Source organism: Euleptes europaea, chromosome 2 (genome assembly GCF_029931775.1).
Source record: "Euleptes europaea isolate rEulEur1 chromosome 2, rEulEur1.hap1, whole genome shotgun sequence".
NCBI lineage: Eukaryota > Metazoa > Chordata > Lepidosauria > Squamata > Sphaerodactylidae > Euleptes > Euleptes europaea.
This window is the reverse complement of record NC_079313.1, coordinates 69031989-69050021: the sequence shown is the minus strand read 5'-3', so window position 1 is coordinate 69050021 and position 18033 is coordinate 69031989. Positions and strand designations below refer to the sequence as shown.

The 18033-nt window shown below is 41.9% G+C and overlaps 1 protein-coding gene across 1 annotated transcript; it reads left to right on the top strand.

Annotated features, from left to right (window-relative positions):
- The first annotated feature begins 477 nt into the window (after positions 1-477).
- Positions 478-11318, top strand: BSND (barttin CLCNK type accessory subunit beta). The gene is made up of 4 exons (XM_056844767.1): positions 478-654; positions 3395-3489; positions 9323-9580; positions 10865-11318. The coding sequence occupies exons 1-4, from the start codon at positions 478-480 to the stop codon at positions 11316-11318; spliced, it is 984 nt and encodes a 327-aa protein (XP_056700745.1).
- The last annotated feature ends 6715 nt before the right edge of the window (positions 11319-18033 follow it).

Below are 18033 nucleotides of genomic sequence, written 5' to 3'. Positions count from 1 at the left end.
GTTCTGCTGTGGCATCTTTATGTTTATCTAGTGCACCATTCAGGCACTGAAACCTGGGAATGGGCTATGACTAGAAGGGCACTAAGATCTCCCTCCCTTGTCCACACCCCTTGGCAAGGCATCCACAGCCTTTGCACTGCCTATGCCCAGGGGGAAGGTTATAGTCAAGCGGATCTGGGCAGTGTTACTCAAGTGTGAATTTAGGGATCTTGTTTGCATTCATTACAAACCCATTAAAAACTGGCTGGCTCAGACCTGCACAGGGCTGGTCTGAAGGTACAACGGACTCTCTCATCTCTCTGCTGCCTCTGGAGCAGAGCACCTGAGAGTGGGGATTGGGGTCTGGGTCTAGGACAGGTGAAGGATTCCCTGTATTTTTTTTTTAAACCTTCCCCCAGCCAGACCTGTTCCCATGAACTAGATTACCTAGGCACTGGCTTGAATTTTGATTTCCCTTTCTGAGGTGTGTGGATTTAAATGGCTGAAGATAAATCCTTCCGTTATGGGCTCATCGTCCTGGGCTTCTTTCTGGTGATGATTGGCATGTTCATCATGAGTGTGGACAAGCCCCAGATCTACATCACCTTCTGTACTCTGGGGGTCTTGGTCATAGCAGCAGGGATCACTTGGAGCATGTGCCAGTGCTACCCAAAGGTAGGGGCCAGTCTTAGTGTTTTTGGTATAATTGTCCTTTAAATCATCTGCATCTTTTAAGCTCTGAGCCCTTGGCAATTGCTGCAGGCACTTAACGTTCTCCGTTCTGTACAGAGACTGTTTGCCTGTTGTGCACTACACGAGAGCATTTATTTACAAAGCAGGAAATATGGGTTCCAATATCTGCTTGACAGATTAATTATTTGATATGTCAGTTTCCATACAGTTACCACAAGGATAATGATGCTTTCAAGGACTTAAGATCCCAGGGTAGAAATTAGTAGTAGCAAATAATTCAGTGGGAATTCTGGAAAGATCAATTTTTCAAAGACAGATGTAGAGACGTTTTGTTATCTTCAATGGGGTTATGGCTTGAATTCTCCTCTGGAAAGTCTACTGTTTGAACTAGCAACCCCAAAAGCGTTTTTAAAACAAAACCCTTTCTCCAGGGAGTCCAAACCATGTCTGCTCAGATTTTTGAGGGGCATTAGACTGAAGAGAGTCACTTTGCCCAACCTCACATGGAGGGTTGAATGCAAAACTATACATTATGTGGAAAAGCCATGATAGGATTTCCCAACATTTTCTTTTTCAATGAAATTCAGCTGCTGAGAGCTACCATTTGAACTAGGGGTAAGGGGGTAAGAAGGAGGGGTTAAACGATTTCCCCTCATGTTGCTTTACAAATCACAATAAGCGTCTATCTCTTTTTTTGCCCTGTGAAGCAAAAATACAGGTATGTCATGGAAGAGGAAGATTTGATCAGGAAAACAACAGGGGGGGGCAGGGTTTTCAGAGGGCTTTTAACTGATTTTAGCTTTTCTTAAGCTCTCTGATGGTTGTTTTAAGAATTTGTTTTAGATTTTGAATGGCTTTATGGCATATTGTATTGAATCATTGTTGGAAATTCAGTTCAGCTATAAAGCAAAAGCAGGGTATAAATGCCTTTAATAAGTAAACAGATGGGGGGGGGAGGTTCAATGTCCCTTTGCCTTTGCCACTGCTCTGACCAAAATGGAACATTCTCTTGGTGTTTCCATTCCATTAAAAATGAAATATGAAGAGATCCAGGCATCAAGCTCCCTTTATAATATGCAGTTTAGCCCTAGAGGGGTTCTGAATTTGGGTTTCCTCACCATTCCAAGCTCACCATTCCAGGTGCACCAGTATAGTGGCCCCCAAGGCAAATTAGATGTGATGGAAGCAGATATCTATGTTAGCACCAGAACACTACCAAATTCTGTAAAGTGAAAAAGGAGAGATTTCACTTGGGGTGGGGGGAGCAGTACTGAACTCCCCCCCATCAATAGTTTCTCTCAAAATAGCTTATATTCACCCATGTTTCTTCTTGTGTGGTTTCAAGACTGGAAGAAAGTTCTATGATGAGAATAACAGCTGGGGAGAGGCAGTTGTGGGGAGATTACAGGCTTGAGATGGTTATCACATCCTCTTCCCATGCTGTGCTTTCATTTGCCCCTAAGTACTTTAAAGAAAGTTGGCATGACCCACACATGGGCTGTGCTGTTGGACATTCATTGATTTATTTAGTAGAGGATATAAATTTCAAAGAAGGGGAAGTCCATCTTGTCTACCAAACTGTGGCCCATTTTTGTGAAATGTTCTTGTCTTACAACTTGGTGACAAAGACCCTTGAATACGTTTGATGGGGGGGAGGGGGAAACATACTACAGTGATATACTAACATCTGTAAAATGAAAACATTTTTTAAAAATCTCCGGCACAATTTCAGCGGTCTCCTGAAAACCACTGTGCTTTAGAGGCTATTTGCAATAGTTCATTCCAATCTCTGCACCTTGCTGGAAGCTCACAGCTTCTGCCATCATCCTTCCACATTCACATTTCCTCTGGTAAGCATCCTTAGCCCTACCGTGTTTCCATTAAAGTGGGCAAATAAGATGAGCTCAGCCAACAAACTTCCACAAGACAATTAGCATTCAAACCTGGGTCTCCCAGATACTAGTCCAACACTCGTAACCACTGCACCACTGGGGATGTAAATGTGAACGGTGAGAAGGCCTCAACTGTGAGATTTTGCTGAAGGCACAGAATAATTCTAAGGATTAAACCAGATGTGATATGCAGGCATGTCTGCTTTCCTGCCACCTTTCCCCCTTGGGAAGTGGTGAGTTTGAGGGGATGAATGGCAGGTGTGAGTCTCCCTTTCCTTATATTTCTGCTCAAAACCCCATCCCATCTGCTTTTCTTCTTGCAGAGAAAAAGCAATTTTGGGGAGGGGGCTCTGAGTGGGAAAGCAGCTGCTTGCACCCTCTCAAGGCTGTATTTGGTTAAAAAGAGAAAGCATACCAAGGACTGTGTTTCAATCTAGTGTGAGCTGAAGGCTTTTCTAGTCCAGGAAAATAAACTGCTGCCCTTATATACTTGCTCTGGAATTCAGTTTAGCACAGTGATTACACCAGTACTACACGGTCCCTTTGCAGTACACAACCTGATTAGTGAGAAGAAACTCTGGTGAAATTATTGAATCCAAGTTCGAGTCACAAGTATTGGAACAAATGTTACTAACACTTGCCTGCTGAGGAGATTCCCCTTGAGGAGCATCTTATACATACACCAAATTCATGTTAAAGTGACTGTTTGCAGGAAAATTTAGTTAATGTGCATATTTGTGTGTCATCTCGCATCTAAGGAAAGAAACAGGTAGAAAATTTCCCCTTGTTCAGTGAAGCCACCTCCCCTAACTTCCCCACTTTCCCCCTAGATCAGAGTTGTTTCTGTTGACGCAGAGTCTGAACAGTTCCTTGCAAAGAAACCTGCTGCTTCATCTGTGGAAAATGGGATTCCAGAAAAGAACAGGTATGTCCGAGGAACCGAGCCTATAAACGTCAACTCAACAGTTTGTAATCTCATGTTTAATTAGAACCCTAACTGGTATACAGTGTAATCTGCGTCTCTCAGAGAACAAGGTCAATGTCTGGAAATACTGGTGGAAGACAGTGAAATGCAAAAAACATATTACCGTATTGTCCGGCATATAAGACGACTGGGCGTATAAGACGAACCCCAACTTTTCCAGTTAAAATATAGAGTTTGGGATATACTCGCCGTATAAGACTACCCCTCTTCCAACGCACACCAAATAAAAATTAAAAAAACATCGGATTTGATTTCAATATGGTAATTTTAATTCAAATGCTTATGACATGCAGGTACTTAGCAGGAAAACTGTCACTTATAAACATAAGGCTGTTTGTCATCAAACATGTAAACATAAAACAGTGCAAGTGGATTAAACTTTTCCTAATTCACTCTAAAGCTGAAAGGAAGGATAACACAATAAACCCATGGGAGCTGCCATGCTGTTTGTTTTCTAAGCTGTCAACCAAACTGGAACTGATGTTGATAGGAGGAAGATAACAAACAAGAGAGAGAGAGCAAGTGACGGGCAAGTCCCTGGCGAGTTAGCAACGCCCATCATAACTGCAAGCTACGGTATTTTTACAGGTTTTGCTGGCGTGACAGTTTCCCTTTAAAAGCCTTCAAAATCCTCCTGTTCGTCATCTGATGTCATAAGTACATCAATGACATCTTGTGATACATTTGCAAGGCAGTCATCGTATGGATCGAATTCCGTATCAGATGGTGTGGTCTCAGCTTCGGCTTCCTCTTCATCTTGCCACAAGTAGTCGTCCTCCATACCATCTAATGAATTTGATATGTCACACTTCTTGAAAGACTTGATTATTGTTTCTGCATCAATATCATTCCAGTGTGGGATATGTTTTATGACAAACTTGCACAAAACATCCAACTGTGGAGCACGCATGTTTCCTCCTTTTGTGAATGACTTTTCACCGCTAACCATCCATTCATTCCACTGTTCTCGAATGCCATCTTTAAATGGCTTGTTTAGGCACACATCCAGTGGCTGTACCAACGATGTCAATCCTGCAGGAATAACTGCCGCATCTGTGTTTAGTCTTGCAAGCCTTTGCTTGGTGCTGGGAGTTAAATGAGCCCTGAACATATCCCACACCAGTAGACTATGTTTTTGAATAAGTCCACCTGGTCGCCTGCTCCATACATTATCAAGCCATAGCTTTACCCCTTCTTCATCCATCCAGCCTTTTTCATTCACATGTACAAAACAACCAACAGGGAACTTGAGTTTCGGCATTGTTTTTCTTTTAAAAATAATCATTGATCCCAGTTTGGCGCCATCAGCTGTGCATCCTAGTACCACTGTAAAACTGGACTTCTCATGTCCTGTTGTTTTAATTAAAATTATTTTTTCACCTTTTTGATGGACAGTTTTGTTTCCAACCATATCAAAATTCATTGGAGTTTCATCCATATTTCCAATACTACTTAACACATAGCCATGTTTAGTGCACTGTTGTATTATGTATCGATGGAAACTATTTACTTTGCTATCAAGATCTGCAGGTAATTTTTGGGCAATTTTCGTCTTTTGCCTCAGTACCATATTATGCCTTCCCATGAATCTAGTACACCAGGATACAGTGGCCTTAAATCTGTTGCTGTGATCTGGGTTAGATTTGGCCCACTGAAGTGCAAACAAACGTATTTTATTTCATGTCACTACATAACCGTTTTGGCGATGCTCATTCACCATGTCTGCTACATGTTTTTCGAGTTCTGGCCAATGTGGGGTGCCTCTTCTTAATGCACACTTACCCGTTGGCATACTCTTTAATGCTTTTTCATTTGCTTTCCAGTCTCAAACCATCTTTTCTGTTACTCCATATTGTCTTGCAGCAGCGCAGTTATTATGTTCCATGGCAAAGTTTACAACTTTAAGTTTGAAACTGGCTTCATATTTCTTTCTTCTTGCTGGTGGAGCCATGATGGGGTTTTGACTGTTGGACATTTGTATACCGTATATTTGTATACAGATACTGGCGATTGGCTGGTTGTTGTATACAAAGCCTGCTTGGATTTGTCAGCTCTCTGCCTGCCCAGCCCTCCCTGTCTCCAAGACTATCAGAGCGGTAGCGCAAACACGCCTCTTTCACCCGTCTGGCCTGCCCTTGTATCCTATTACCTGTACCTCCTTCTCTGCCTCTCAGATCTCGCTCCTGAGGACTGCAGTGAAGGGGCGCAGGCGCGCATGTGCGAGATCTGAGAGGCAGAGAAGGAGGTAATAGGATACAAGGGCAGGCCAGACGGGTGAAAGAGGCGTGTTTTTCTGGGCACAGCGCCGCTCTATCTCTTTTTTCCATACCCCGGGTGTCCCGGACGCCTGCAGCTTGCTCCGCCCTTTACTTACACCTTCCCGGTGAGGCGCCCCCTCACCTCGTCATCGGGACCGTGTTAAGTCACTTCTTTCCACGAATCCTGGTGAGTGGATTTTCTTCTACCGTACTTGTACAGCTCTGCCCTTGCTGCTTTCATACGGTCACCGCATACGGTGGGGATGTGGCCATGGCCGTTTTTGAGCTCCCCCCACCATATGCGGTGACCACAGATTCTCCAGTCTGACTCAGAAGTTTCAGCACCCGCCCTATAAGATGACACCTGGTGTAAAAGATGACCCCCGACTTTTGAGTAGATTTTCCTGGGTTAAAAAGTCGTCTTATACGCCGGACAATACGGTATCTATTTCAAATAAAAGAATGGTGTTTTATGCATGGTCGCTTTAACCTCTTTTATTCCCCGTTTCAGCCAGGATCAATTTTTTCAGTATGCACAATATCTCATTCCTTGGAAGCTCAATGCTGTTTCGATGCAAAACGAACCTGGCTTTTCCCATTCCTCTTCTGGCCCAAATTAAACCGTTCATCCTGGCTCATTCCAGAGTCACAGAGCGTGCATACTCCGTTCTCGGGTTGAGCTTCCCCAGACCACCACGCCCCACCCTTTTCCAACCCCCTCTTCAAAGCAGCATGCAGGGGAAAACAGAAGATTGGCTTCTCTCACAGCCAATCACAAAGCAGTGTGTAAAGAGGCGGGGATTCAAATGCTTCCTGCTACCTCTGAGTTCTTTCTGAGCAAAAGAAAGGCTTTTTTAAAACGAGGCTTGGTTTCTTTAAAAAAGTGAAAAAGAATTCAAGACCACCTTTAAGATATGCCAAACCCATTCTTTGATAGAAAGAGGAGCCAGAGAATACCATTTTGTAATGATCTGAACCTTTGCAAATGACAAAATACAAATTCAGGATTTTTTTACTTATTGAAACATCCAGATATTGCAATAATCATATGTGAAATACTCTTGTATAAATAATTTAATAATGTATATTATTATTTTCAAAAAATCTGATCTTGGAGCAAGTCCACCAATTGTGCATATGATCAGTACAAAAGCTTGCCCCAAACTTTTCAACAACTCTTTCAACCACCCTACACATTTTTTATAAATATTACGCAACTTGGAAGATGTAAGGTACCAACATAATTTTATAGAAGGATTCTTTAAAATTAACACAAGATAAGACTGCAGAACCTTCTTTAAAAATACAGTGCCTAATATCCAAAAGTATTGTGTTAGCCATTCTATCCCATTGCATTTTAAAATTGTTCTCTTTTATGATCCTCCAATTAAAAAAATACACGGTTTCTTAGATTTAAAACAGTGCAATTCCTAAACCGAAAGTATTGAAACCAAGGTACTTGGTTCAGTTTGGTTCAAATCATTCAGTTTTTTGGGGGTTGTTTTAAGATATCTAATGGTAAACACTGGTACTACTATACCACATGTAAAAATCTAGTGATCCTCCATGGGATTGTTCTCGAGACAGAGAGCATGCTGATTATAAATAATAGAAGTTATAGCTGAAAAGCTTCTTATACCTATTCAAAGCTACCAAAGTTGCATCAATTAAGATAATCCATTGTAGATCGGGGCATTGTTTATAGCGCTTGGAATAATACCAAGGTAAGTATTTATCCAGCGAAACCCAAGAGCCAATACATTCCAAACAACTGCTTGTGTAATAGTAGATGGTTATATTAGTCATGTGCAAGCCACCTGTCTCACCTGTGACACCTGTGTTTTGTAAAGACATCTTAAGAAGTTCTGGCTTTCGTATTAGCTCAGAGATAATGGGATAACAATTCAACGTTGTTACAAGAAAAATAGGTACAGGAAGATTTTCAAATAGAGAAAAGAAAAAAGAAAGATATTCATTTTAATTACTGAAATTCTGTGTGATTTCGCACTAAAAATGGCTGGAGACAAAAGGAGTTACCAGTCATTCCCCTGGGTTATTCTTTACTCCAGAGGATTTTTTTAAAATGCTGGGGTGGGGGGTACATGTGACAGATTATAATTTCTACTTTGAATGTAGCCCTTTTCAGCCCTGTGGGTTCTAGTATATGTATTCTGAAGTTGGGATATATGTGTGCGGCCCCTTTCAGACAAAATGATGATTGTGTGTATAGGGAGGATCATGTGTAGTGTGTTCTCTCCATATCCACAGTCAAACATAATGCCTGAGAAGGGCTAAAGTCTAAGAAAGAGCTACAATTAATCATGAATTAGGGGCTTTTTAGGGAGCTTCACAATAAAACCTAGCAAGAATAGAAGCAGCAATGCTCATAGTCTATTGGCCATGGTTCAGAGTCTCAGTTATCCCTGTCTGCTGAGACACTGGAGGAATGATTCCAGTTCTAAGAGTTACAGAAGTTCCTCCATTCTTCTATAAGGATCTAGATAGCTGTGGTACATTGGGAGCTCTCTCAAAGGACACTCGGATAGCATAACTTCTCCTCAGAGCAACACTTAGTCTTGCTTTTCCAGCCCTGCTTATCATGTTCTGGCAATGCTTCTGATACTCTTGGAGAGCATCACTGTTCAGTGATAGCTACACACTCTCTCAATCCAGCACTGTTTGTGGCATCAGAAGATGTACCCCAGCTGAGAAAGGAAACCTGATTTTTAGGACTTGTGTTGAGCTTCAAAATGTCTTATGTGGTCTTATGGAATTGGTTCCATGGTCAATATGCTTGTCATCTTCCTCCTTCAAAGGCCTCACTCAGTGGAGCAATTTTCATAAAATGAGGGATTCTAGCACAGTGGTGAAGTAAACACTTCATATCCTTAAAGTGGTTCTGTCCCAAACATCTCAGTTTTAGAAGGATTTGAAAGTGTCTCTATCTGAAAACATTGGAAAACTATTCCCAGTTAGAGCAGGTTGTACTGGGAGAGAAGGACCAATGTCTGATTTGCAATAATAAGGCAGTTTAATCTGTTCAATCAGGAACTTTCTCCCAAATTCAACCAGGTGGGAATGAATGGCAGATAAGGAAGTTAGTTCACTTGACAGCTCCACTCACATGAACACATGCTCCTGCCTTATACCGAATCAGATCATCAATCCATCACGATCAGTATTGTCTACTCAGAATGGCAGCGGCTCTCCAGGGTCTCAGATAGAGGTATTGCACATCACCTACTGCCTGATCCTTATAACTGGAGTTGCCAGGGATTGAACCTGGGACCTTCTGCATGCCAAGCAGATCCTCTGTCTCTGAGTCATGGCCTCTCACCCAACTCCTGCAACAGACCATGCAAGCTAATTAAAGAGTCTAACTACAGAAGTCAAGTTGACTAGAAAAGTGGCTAGGTGCTCTGAAAATGCCTGGAGTTCCTATCCTTGTGGGAGTTCCTTGGTAATGCGAAAAGATGAAACAAAATGGCATCCCACTTTCTTCTGTCTCCACACAGTTCCCAGACTCCTTATACCACCCAGAAAGAAGCTGAAATCTATGAAAAAAGCCTGCCATCTTACGAACAGGTCCAAATGAAAGCGGCAGGTGCTGCAGAGTGTTTGGGAGTTCAGACTACTTCAGACCTACTGGCCAGGGTAGGAGAAGGTACCCAGCTTGTTGTACAGGCCAAAGCAGAAGTCCACAGGGATTCAGAGAGCAATGGAGGTATCCACAGGGACCCAGAATCCCAGAAGAATCCCACAAGGTTGTACCAGTGAGTCGATTTTATGATTTGTTCAGGGGCACACCACCTAGCATCTTATGGTCACTAGTCTACTATCTATTATTTCTGAATTATGCTAGAGATTCATAGCAGTAAGGTCAAGAATAAATAATTAATTAGAAGCCAGTTCGCTAGAGCACAGAGTGAGTGGCCAAATGCGTCTCTTTCCTGGCTGAACAGATAATGTGTCATTAATTCAGGATACCATTATTCTGTAAACATGATAGGCCTTCCTTGTTTAATTGACTGTATTTTCACATGTCACAATTAAAAAAATATTAATGTATACATTGCTTCAACCTAGATATTGTTTTACTACTATTAGAGTATAAAATATGAGATAGATTCTCACATGCCTACTAGCTTTCCTCTTGGCCAAGAATGGGTGCTACACAACTGAAAAGCTGACTAAAACAATGAATTAAAGTTCACACAGCTGAGCAGGTTTGCAAACGTAGGGCAGAATGTCATCTGATTAAACAAATCAGAATTAATTGTACTCATGTTAATGAAATCTTCATAAATTTGCATGCAGATGAAATATTTCTGAAACGTTTATGCACACATGTCACATCAAGTTCCACCTTAGAAAAGGCATTCCTTCTCCTGTGTCAGAAAGAAGAGTTAATGCCTCTTCTAAAATGGTACCTGCCAACTACATTTCTTGGGTTCAAAATATTTTCTGTATAAAATCTGCCTGCTGATCAACTAGGGCATCTTTTTAATTGACCGAAGGGTCTTTAATCAGTGAATCAAACCGATGAATCTACTAAACTTTGCAACTCTAACAGAAGGAGAAGAAATTAAGGCTGCAATTCCATGCACATTTACCTGGAAGTAAGGCCATTATAACATAGTGGAACTTGCTTCTGAGTAGACATGCACAGGCTTGTGCAGTAAATGTCAAACGTTTTTGCTTTCACATTCAGCTGAGTTACATATATGACACATGCTAGCATTTCATCCATTCAAAACTACTTCATCCATATTACTGCTGTTGTTATGCCATCTGGTTACGGTAGTTTCACCTTATTGCTGTGTCTGAAGATCAGAATGTCGGTGTTGAAGTGACATAGCCAACAGCAGTTTTTCTTTAGCCCTAGTAAGAAGAAACTAAATAAGAAAAATAATCATTTCAAATCTGGGAGTGTGCTGTTGAAAGTCTGGCATACACCTGACCTGATTTACTGTAAACTTGCTAGTTGAAACACAAAATAGCTCAAGAAGCAGCCTTGAAAACGATGTCCTTCAATAAACTTTTTTTAAATCTTCCAGCCAACCTGAGGTGCTGAACCGGCAGGCGCCATTAGCTTCTCTCCAAGAGGACGTGGACACATCTTCAGTGGAATCGACTTCCAACAGCCCATTTCTACAAAAGTGCAAAGATACCCCAAAGCTCTGCTCTCCACCAGAAAGCCAGCTCAGATTCAAACTTCCTTCCTATGAAGATTTTGCTTTGATTGATTCCCTCATGAGAGACAGTCAGGATCAGTGCAATGAAAAGACAGCACAGCCAAACAAAAAACATCAGTCTGTTTCTGCCATAGATGGGGCACTGCCTATGGATTTGGGGGCGGGGCTATTGGAATCCAGATTCATACCCAGTATGGAAGAGGGTGATTTGTATTATGGAATATATGAGGGATCAGAAGATATCCTTGTATCTGTGGATACGGTCTTTGAACCAAAGGACTCACTAAGCAGTAAGACAGGGGAATGTGATAACTAGAGATGAGCCTAAAATGTTCGTAGGAGTCGAAGGCCACTAGGGAAAATCAGTCAATCAGTTCAACAGCAGCTGATCTTCATTTTTAAACTAAGGAGGTGGGAGTGCATTTTTCCTGCACTCTGGAGGTTTGATGGGAAATGTTGCGTGAGAACCAAAAAGTAATGGGGATAATGTGGAAGAAAAAGTAGAAACAAGGTGCACTATTGACAGTCAAAAGAAAAATGGCGGGGTGTGTGAACACATGAAGCTGCCTTATACTGAATCAGACAATTGGTCCATCAAAGTCAGCATTGTCTACTCAGACTGGCCGCACCTATCCAGGGTCTCAGGCAGAGGTCTTTCACATCACCGATTGCCTGGTCCTTTTAACTAGAGATATGGGGGATCGAACCTGGGACTTCCTACATGCCAAGCAGGTGATCTACCACTAAGCCACAGCCCCTCCCCTGTGTTTGTATATATATGTGGGGTGGGGTAAGACCTAAAGTGTGATATGTATGTTTCATTCCAAAGACATCCAGTAGATTTAGAGGGGGAAAAACCTTACTCCTGTGATATGGAATAAAATACATATCTAATAGCATGCATATTGTGTGATCTACCAAGTCATAGTCTACCAGCCATATATGGCATCCCTAAGCCTCCTGTTATTCAGTTAAAGCCTTTTTGATGACACAGTACATTGCCATGGGTTGCAATAAGTGGGTCACAAGTTATGGAGGTCTGATAAGGCCTTGTAAACTTGACCTCGTTCAATTTTTTAAAACATAGCAGAGGTGCCTTCTGTTTGGCTGCATTCAGAAATCACAAACAAAAATTGGTGTTTGTGATAGGCATGAACCTAGTTTTTTGTTGGGCTCACACACCAGTTTCCACCTCCTTTTACATGGTGCCCTAATAAGAGAGAACTGTGGCTAATAGGGTTGTGCATAGGGTTTGGGGTCGATAGAATACCAAAACCTGGGAATCTGCCCAAAGCTGAATAGGTGATTCCCAAAAAAGCTGAATAGATATCCAGCTTTTCCGGGTTTTGGCTATTCCCCTTTGCTCAAATGCACAGCTCTGTGCTTTCTCCCATTTTTCTATCTTTGTTAGGCCCCCATAGTTGGGGCCCTTTTGAGGTAGGGGTCGTGTAATCAGAGCCAACTTGGTCTGACCAAAGTAGTCTGGAAGGGTCATTTTAAAAGACAGGGCTCACCCAGTCCCGACTGGAGGGATATACCCTCCAACTAAAAAACGCCCACTTCTACAGCTACTTATTAGACTTTTGAAGAAGACTCCTCCTCACTCGCATGGATGAGCAGTCTCCTTCACAAGAGATGCCTTGGTCATGACTTTGGCTGGCTCTGATATCACCTCCCCCCGAAAACCCACTCTCAAACTGAAGGTTGCCATGAGTAGAGGCTTCATTTCCCCACACCCTTCATTCCCCCACACATTTCTTGAAATCAGATTTTTTATGACTGTAATAAAGAACTGTTCACAGGATGTCATTTGCCACCAAAAGAAATGTTTTCCGTGCCTTATTTTTCTTGCATGTAAGCTGTTTTCCTCATTTTGGAAGCTCATTTGCATGGACATCATGCTATGCACCTCAGATACCATTGGAGCCCCAGACTTTGAGGCACCAGCCTGCCAATCGGCTCTTTCCACCAGTCCTTGACAACGCTGAACGTCTGAACCTGAAAACCGATGGACAGCTCGACTTGCAAATGCCTGGAGGATGCGGGCCCATAAAATTGCATCCCCTGTCCCTACATTCAACAAACTTTGGTGTCCATCTAAGGAGAGTCCCTTGCAGCTTTGTCACAAATTTGGTGACTCTACCTCCAAAAATGCCTCCACAGGAGCTTCGGGAAAAAATCCCCATAGACTATAATGGACCTGAATTTTTTCGGTAACCCAGAAATAAAGCCGAAATACCCCTTTACCAGTATGGGTATTCAGGTTATTTTGGGTTTACTGAAAAAAATCGGGCCCAGTAAACCCAAACCGCAAATTTACCGAATATTTTTTTTTGCACAACCCTAATGGCTAAGAATCCCTGTGAATAGGAAAGAAACACAGCTCAATGTGTTAAGGCATCTGCGTTCAGATGTCATGACTAACAGGAGTTAGTTGAAGACTTCCATCTTCAGTCTCAGTGAGCCATGGTAGGGGGAGGAGGGGAGGAGCATGTTTTCCTCACAGTAAATCATAAACACATATAGGCAGCCTGTCATGAAAAATTTCCTGTTTGTGGTGTCATGATACGTCCTTCTTCTTTGAATAATGTCCTAAATGTTAGAGTTCGTCAAGGGATATTATGAATCCCCCCATAATTAAGATGGTTTATAACCTCGGGAGAGCAAAATCAACTGTTTGATATGGTTATGAGTGATTGTACAATGAATTATGAAAGAAACTGCTGATTTTGTAAAAAATCCTCATCCACAATTCCATAATCAGTAAAAACAAGCTCACATCCAATTGGCAGATGAACCTTGAAGAAGGGTTTTGTTTTTTGGCTTATGTTTGTTTGAGGCCTTCTTATATTTATAGACTTCTGGGTATCATACAAAGGGAGAATTTTGCCTACTGGAAGATGTGATTGGTGTGATTACAGGTCATATTCACCATTACATTGGTTGCTTTGTTGGGGACATTTTGGATAACGATGGAATCCTGCTTCAGTTCAGAAGGTTGGATGGTGTCTTTTAATGCCCCTTCTGGCTTACAATTCTATGATTTTTTTAAAAAATCAAGATGCTCATGGTAATGCTCCCCAAAGATTCTGCAAAAACCCATCTTCCAACTCACTGAATGAACACGTACACAGATGCAACCAGGCCCCAATGGAAAGGACATTGTACACAGAGGCACTCTCTCTCTCTGTATATCCTGCAATATACAGTCCTTCTTTTATCTCTTCACTCATAATTACAGGAATAATAATACTATTATTTTCATATGAAACCACTGGAACATGCATACATTCTTATATTTCCTAAGTAGTGCTAAATCTCCAAACCCATGGCACTTCAATGTTAATTTAATGTCAAAAATTCGTTATAGGTTGAAGAGCACTTCTGTGTGGATGCTCAGCCACTTCACTGCTCATGCTTCATTGACTAGTGTGACCTCTTTGAAGCAGCTGGCATGTGCGAGCGGCAGCCAAACAGAGCTGATCATGTGCTCTCAGCACCTTTGCGTTGAAGCCCTGCTTTCTGCTCTGATTCATGCCTCTTGGCCATTGTAGGTCAGCTTATTGCAGTGGAAAATCAGGAGTGATTTATGTCAGTTTCCAAAGCCTGCCAACAGCTTGGCTTGTCAATTTGCTACTTCTGTACAGAGATGAAGTCAAACTTATAAGCAGTTGTCAGTAAGGATCAGAATCCCAACTCTGTCATATAAACAAGCACTGGGAGTCGAAGGGGGAAAATCCATTTTTATCACCATTTATTCACCAAGATGGTTGCAATATGCCTCTCTGCACCATGAACTATCACAGCCATGAGCTACACCTACAAGAGCACAGAGTCCTTGATCTGTCATAGAACACTTACTGTACCTGTCCTTAATTCATTAGAAAACTTATGAGGGTCAAAGTTAAGCTTATGAGTTTGCTTTTGCCAATTAATATTGCTATTGAACAAGCCTTAATTTGAGCCATGGTTCACTGGGCATTGCTCCAGAACTTAGATTCAGTGCCAGGTTTCAGGACACATTAAGGAAAAGTAAAATAAAAGAGAATGCCTATTTAATGAAGCATGGTCTGCTTGGGTGATTGCTTAGTTCACATACAGTTTTAATATGTTTGTATGTTGTATTCCACATAGATAATAAAGTTTTAATAAGTATTCATTCTGTAAGGAATTCCTCCCTCTGTAATTTATTTGTACTTCCGTTTTAATAGGTTTTTAGGAGGTAAAAAAACTACCTAGTTTTTTGTAAAATTGCTGAAGATAACATTTCCTATACTTTTCATCTCTCACAAATAGCTCAGACATAATGCTGTAGGTGAAGACAAATAACCAAGTAAACCCTCTCATAACACTGTAATTCTCATACTCCGTGAGATCAAACTGGATTGTCTCTGTTAGAATTTTCTGTATGAGATAAAACTGGGTTGTCTCTGTTAGAATTAGGTTCTTCCTTACCTAGCATAATAACAACTTATATTAGTGACAGTAGTCAAAAAGGGCAAGAGTCCAGTAGCACCTTAAAGACTAACAAAAATATTTTCTGGTAGGGTATGAGCTTTCGTGAGCCACAGCTCACTTCTTCAGATACAGCTAGAATGTGAATCCATCGGTCTTTAAGTAGAGGAACAGTATGTAAATGTGAATAGCAGGCTTGATGGGATTAGGTGTGGTCTGCAGAAGAGTCTGTGATGGGAGAGATGGGTGTGGAGAAATCAGCATTGGTAATGGGCCATGAATGCAAGGTCTTTATTCAGCCCAGGTAAATGCATTGACTTTAGTTTGAATATCAACTGTAATTCAGCAGTTTCTCTTTCCAATCTCCCTTTAAAATTGCTTTGTAAGAGAACTGCTACTCTTAAATCTGCAACAGAATGTCCTGGAAGGTTGAAATGTTCACCCACTGGTTTTTGAATATTGTGTTTTCTGATGTCAGACTTATGTCCATTTAATCTTTGTCTAAGAGACTGACCTGTTTGTCCAATGTAGATTGTGGAAGGGCATTGCTGGCATGTGATGGCATAAATCACATTAGAAGATGAGCAGGAATATGAACCTGAGATAGTATGGCTGACATTGGTGGGTCCAGAGATGGTGTTCCTAGAATCTATATGAGGGCAAAGTTGGCCCCTTGGTTTGTTGCAGGCCTTGGTGCCAGAGTCCATGTTCTTGTTAAGTAGTTTATCATCATGGGTGAGAAGTTGTTTTAGGTTAGCTGGCTGTCTGTAAGCAAGAAAGGGACACCCCCCCAGTGCTTCAGCGAGGGAAGTGTCACAATCCAGCATTGGTTGTAGGTCCTTAATAATACGTTGGACTGGTTTTAGTTGGGAGCTATAAGTGACAACCAGAGGTGTTCTGTTGTCATTCTCTCGGGGCTTATCTTGTAGTAAGTTGTGCCTGGGTATCATTCTGGCCTTCTCAATCATCTTTCGCACCATATCTGCAGGATATTGTAGTTGCAAAAATGTTTGCTGTAGGTCTCTCAAGTGTGTATCTCTGTCTGAAGGATTGGAGCAGATGCGACTATAGCGTAGGGCTTGGCTATAGACAATGGATTGTCTGATATGGTTGGGGTGGTGGCTGGACGCATGTAGATACGTTTGCCAATCTGTCGGTTTCCAGTACAATGTGGTGCTTGTGTGTCCCCCGTGGATCCGTACTGTGGTGTCTAGGAAGTTGATTTCTTGTTCGGAATAATTCATAGTTAGATTGATGGTGGGGTGGAAGTCGTTGAAAGCCTGGTGAAATCTTTCAAGGGCTTCTTTGCCATGAGTCCAGACAAAGACAAACAGGTCAGTCTCTTAGACAAAGATTAAATGGACATAAGTCTGACATCAGAAACCACAATATTCAAAAACCAGTGGGTGAACATTTCAACCTTCCAGGACATTCTGTTGCAGATTTAAGAGTAGCAGTTCTCTTACAAAGGAATTTTAAAGGGAGATTGGAAAGAGAAACTGCTGAATTACAGTTGATATTCAAACTAAAGTCAGTGCATTTACCTGGGCTGAATAAAGACCTTGCATTCATGGCCCATTACCAATGCTGATTTCTCCACACCCATCTCTCCCCTGGACATCACAGACTCTTCTGCAGACCACACCTAATCCCATCAAGCCTGCTATTCACATTTACATACTGTTCCTCTACTTAAAGACCGATGGATTCACATTCTAGCTGTATCTGAAGAAGTGAGCTGTGGCTCACGAAAGCTCATACCCTGCCAGAAAATATTTTGTTCGTCTTTAAGGTGCTACTGGACTCTTGCCCTTTTTGACTACTGCAAACAGACTAACATGGCTACCCACTGTGAATTAGTGACAGTAGTGTGCCAGATGTGCAGTTCTCACGATTCACCAACTTCACACAGTAAGGAAGGAAGCTGGCCTGTCATTCAGGCAAAGAATCTGTGGGCTTTTGGAAAAACTGACCAGTATCAGAGAGCAGCAGGGTGCAGGAGCAAGGAAGAGGGAAATAGCTGATCTTGAGTTTCTGAAATATAAAGGGTAGGTCTACACACCAGAAGCACAGGACTCTTGCCATAAAAAGTCCTATTTTGTGTTTCCCTGCTCCTCTTCAGTAATATGTGCTTTAACTTACCCCATGGCTTGAAACCAATATGCTCTACCATGTCAGTAGCTGCTAATGATGGTGGGCCTGTAGCTCATGGTAGAACAAGGGCTTTACATGAAGGAGGACCCAGATTTAACCCCTCCATCTCCAATTAAAGTATCTCAGGCAGCAAGTGCTGGGAAGTCCTTTTTCTGCTTGTGACCCTGGAGAGTCGCTGCTAGTCAGAGTAGACCATACTGAACTGGATGGACCAATGATCTGGTGCTATATGATGTAGAGCAGTAGTGGGGGAAACACAACGGTGTAATGATGTCAGAGGAGACCATTTCTCTGACGGATATCCTGACTTCTTCCACTTCACTAGCTCTAAAGCTTTGCTGAAACATGTACTTGCTGTAAATTGCATTAACAGAGCTAATCCTACTTGTACTCCATATAAACAACCACTTGAAATGACCTGT

Coding starts and splice junctions, on each gene's coding strand:
- BSND (XM_056844767.1), top strand. CDS start 478: ATGGCTGAAGATAAATCCTTCCGTTATGGGCTCATCGTCCTGGGCTTC. Junction 655..3,394: donor TGTGCCAGTGCTACCCAAAG/GTAGGGGCCAGT, acceptor CTTTCCCCCTAG/ATCAGAGTTGTTTCTGTTGA. Junction 3,490..9,322: donor GGGATTCCAGAAAAGAACAG/GTATGTCCGAGG, acceptor GTCTCCACACAG/TTCCCAGACTCCTTATACCA.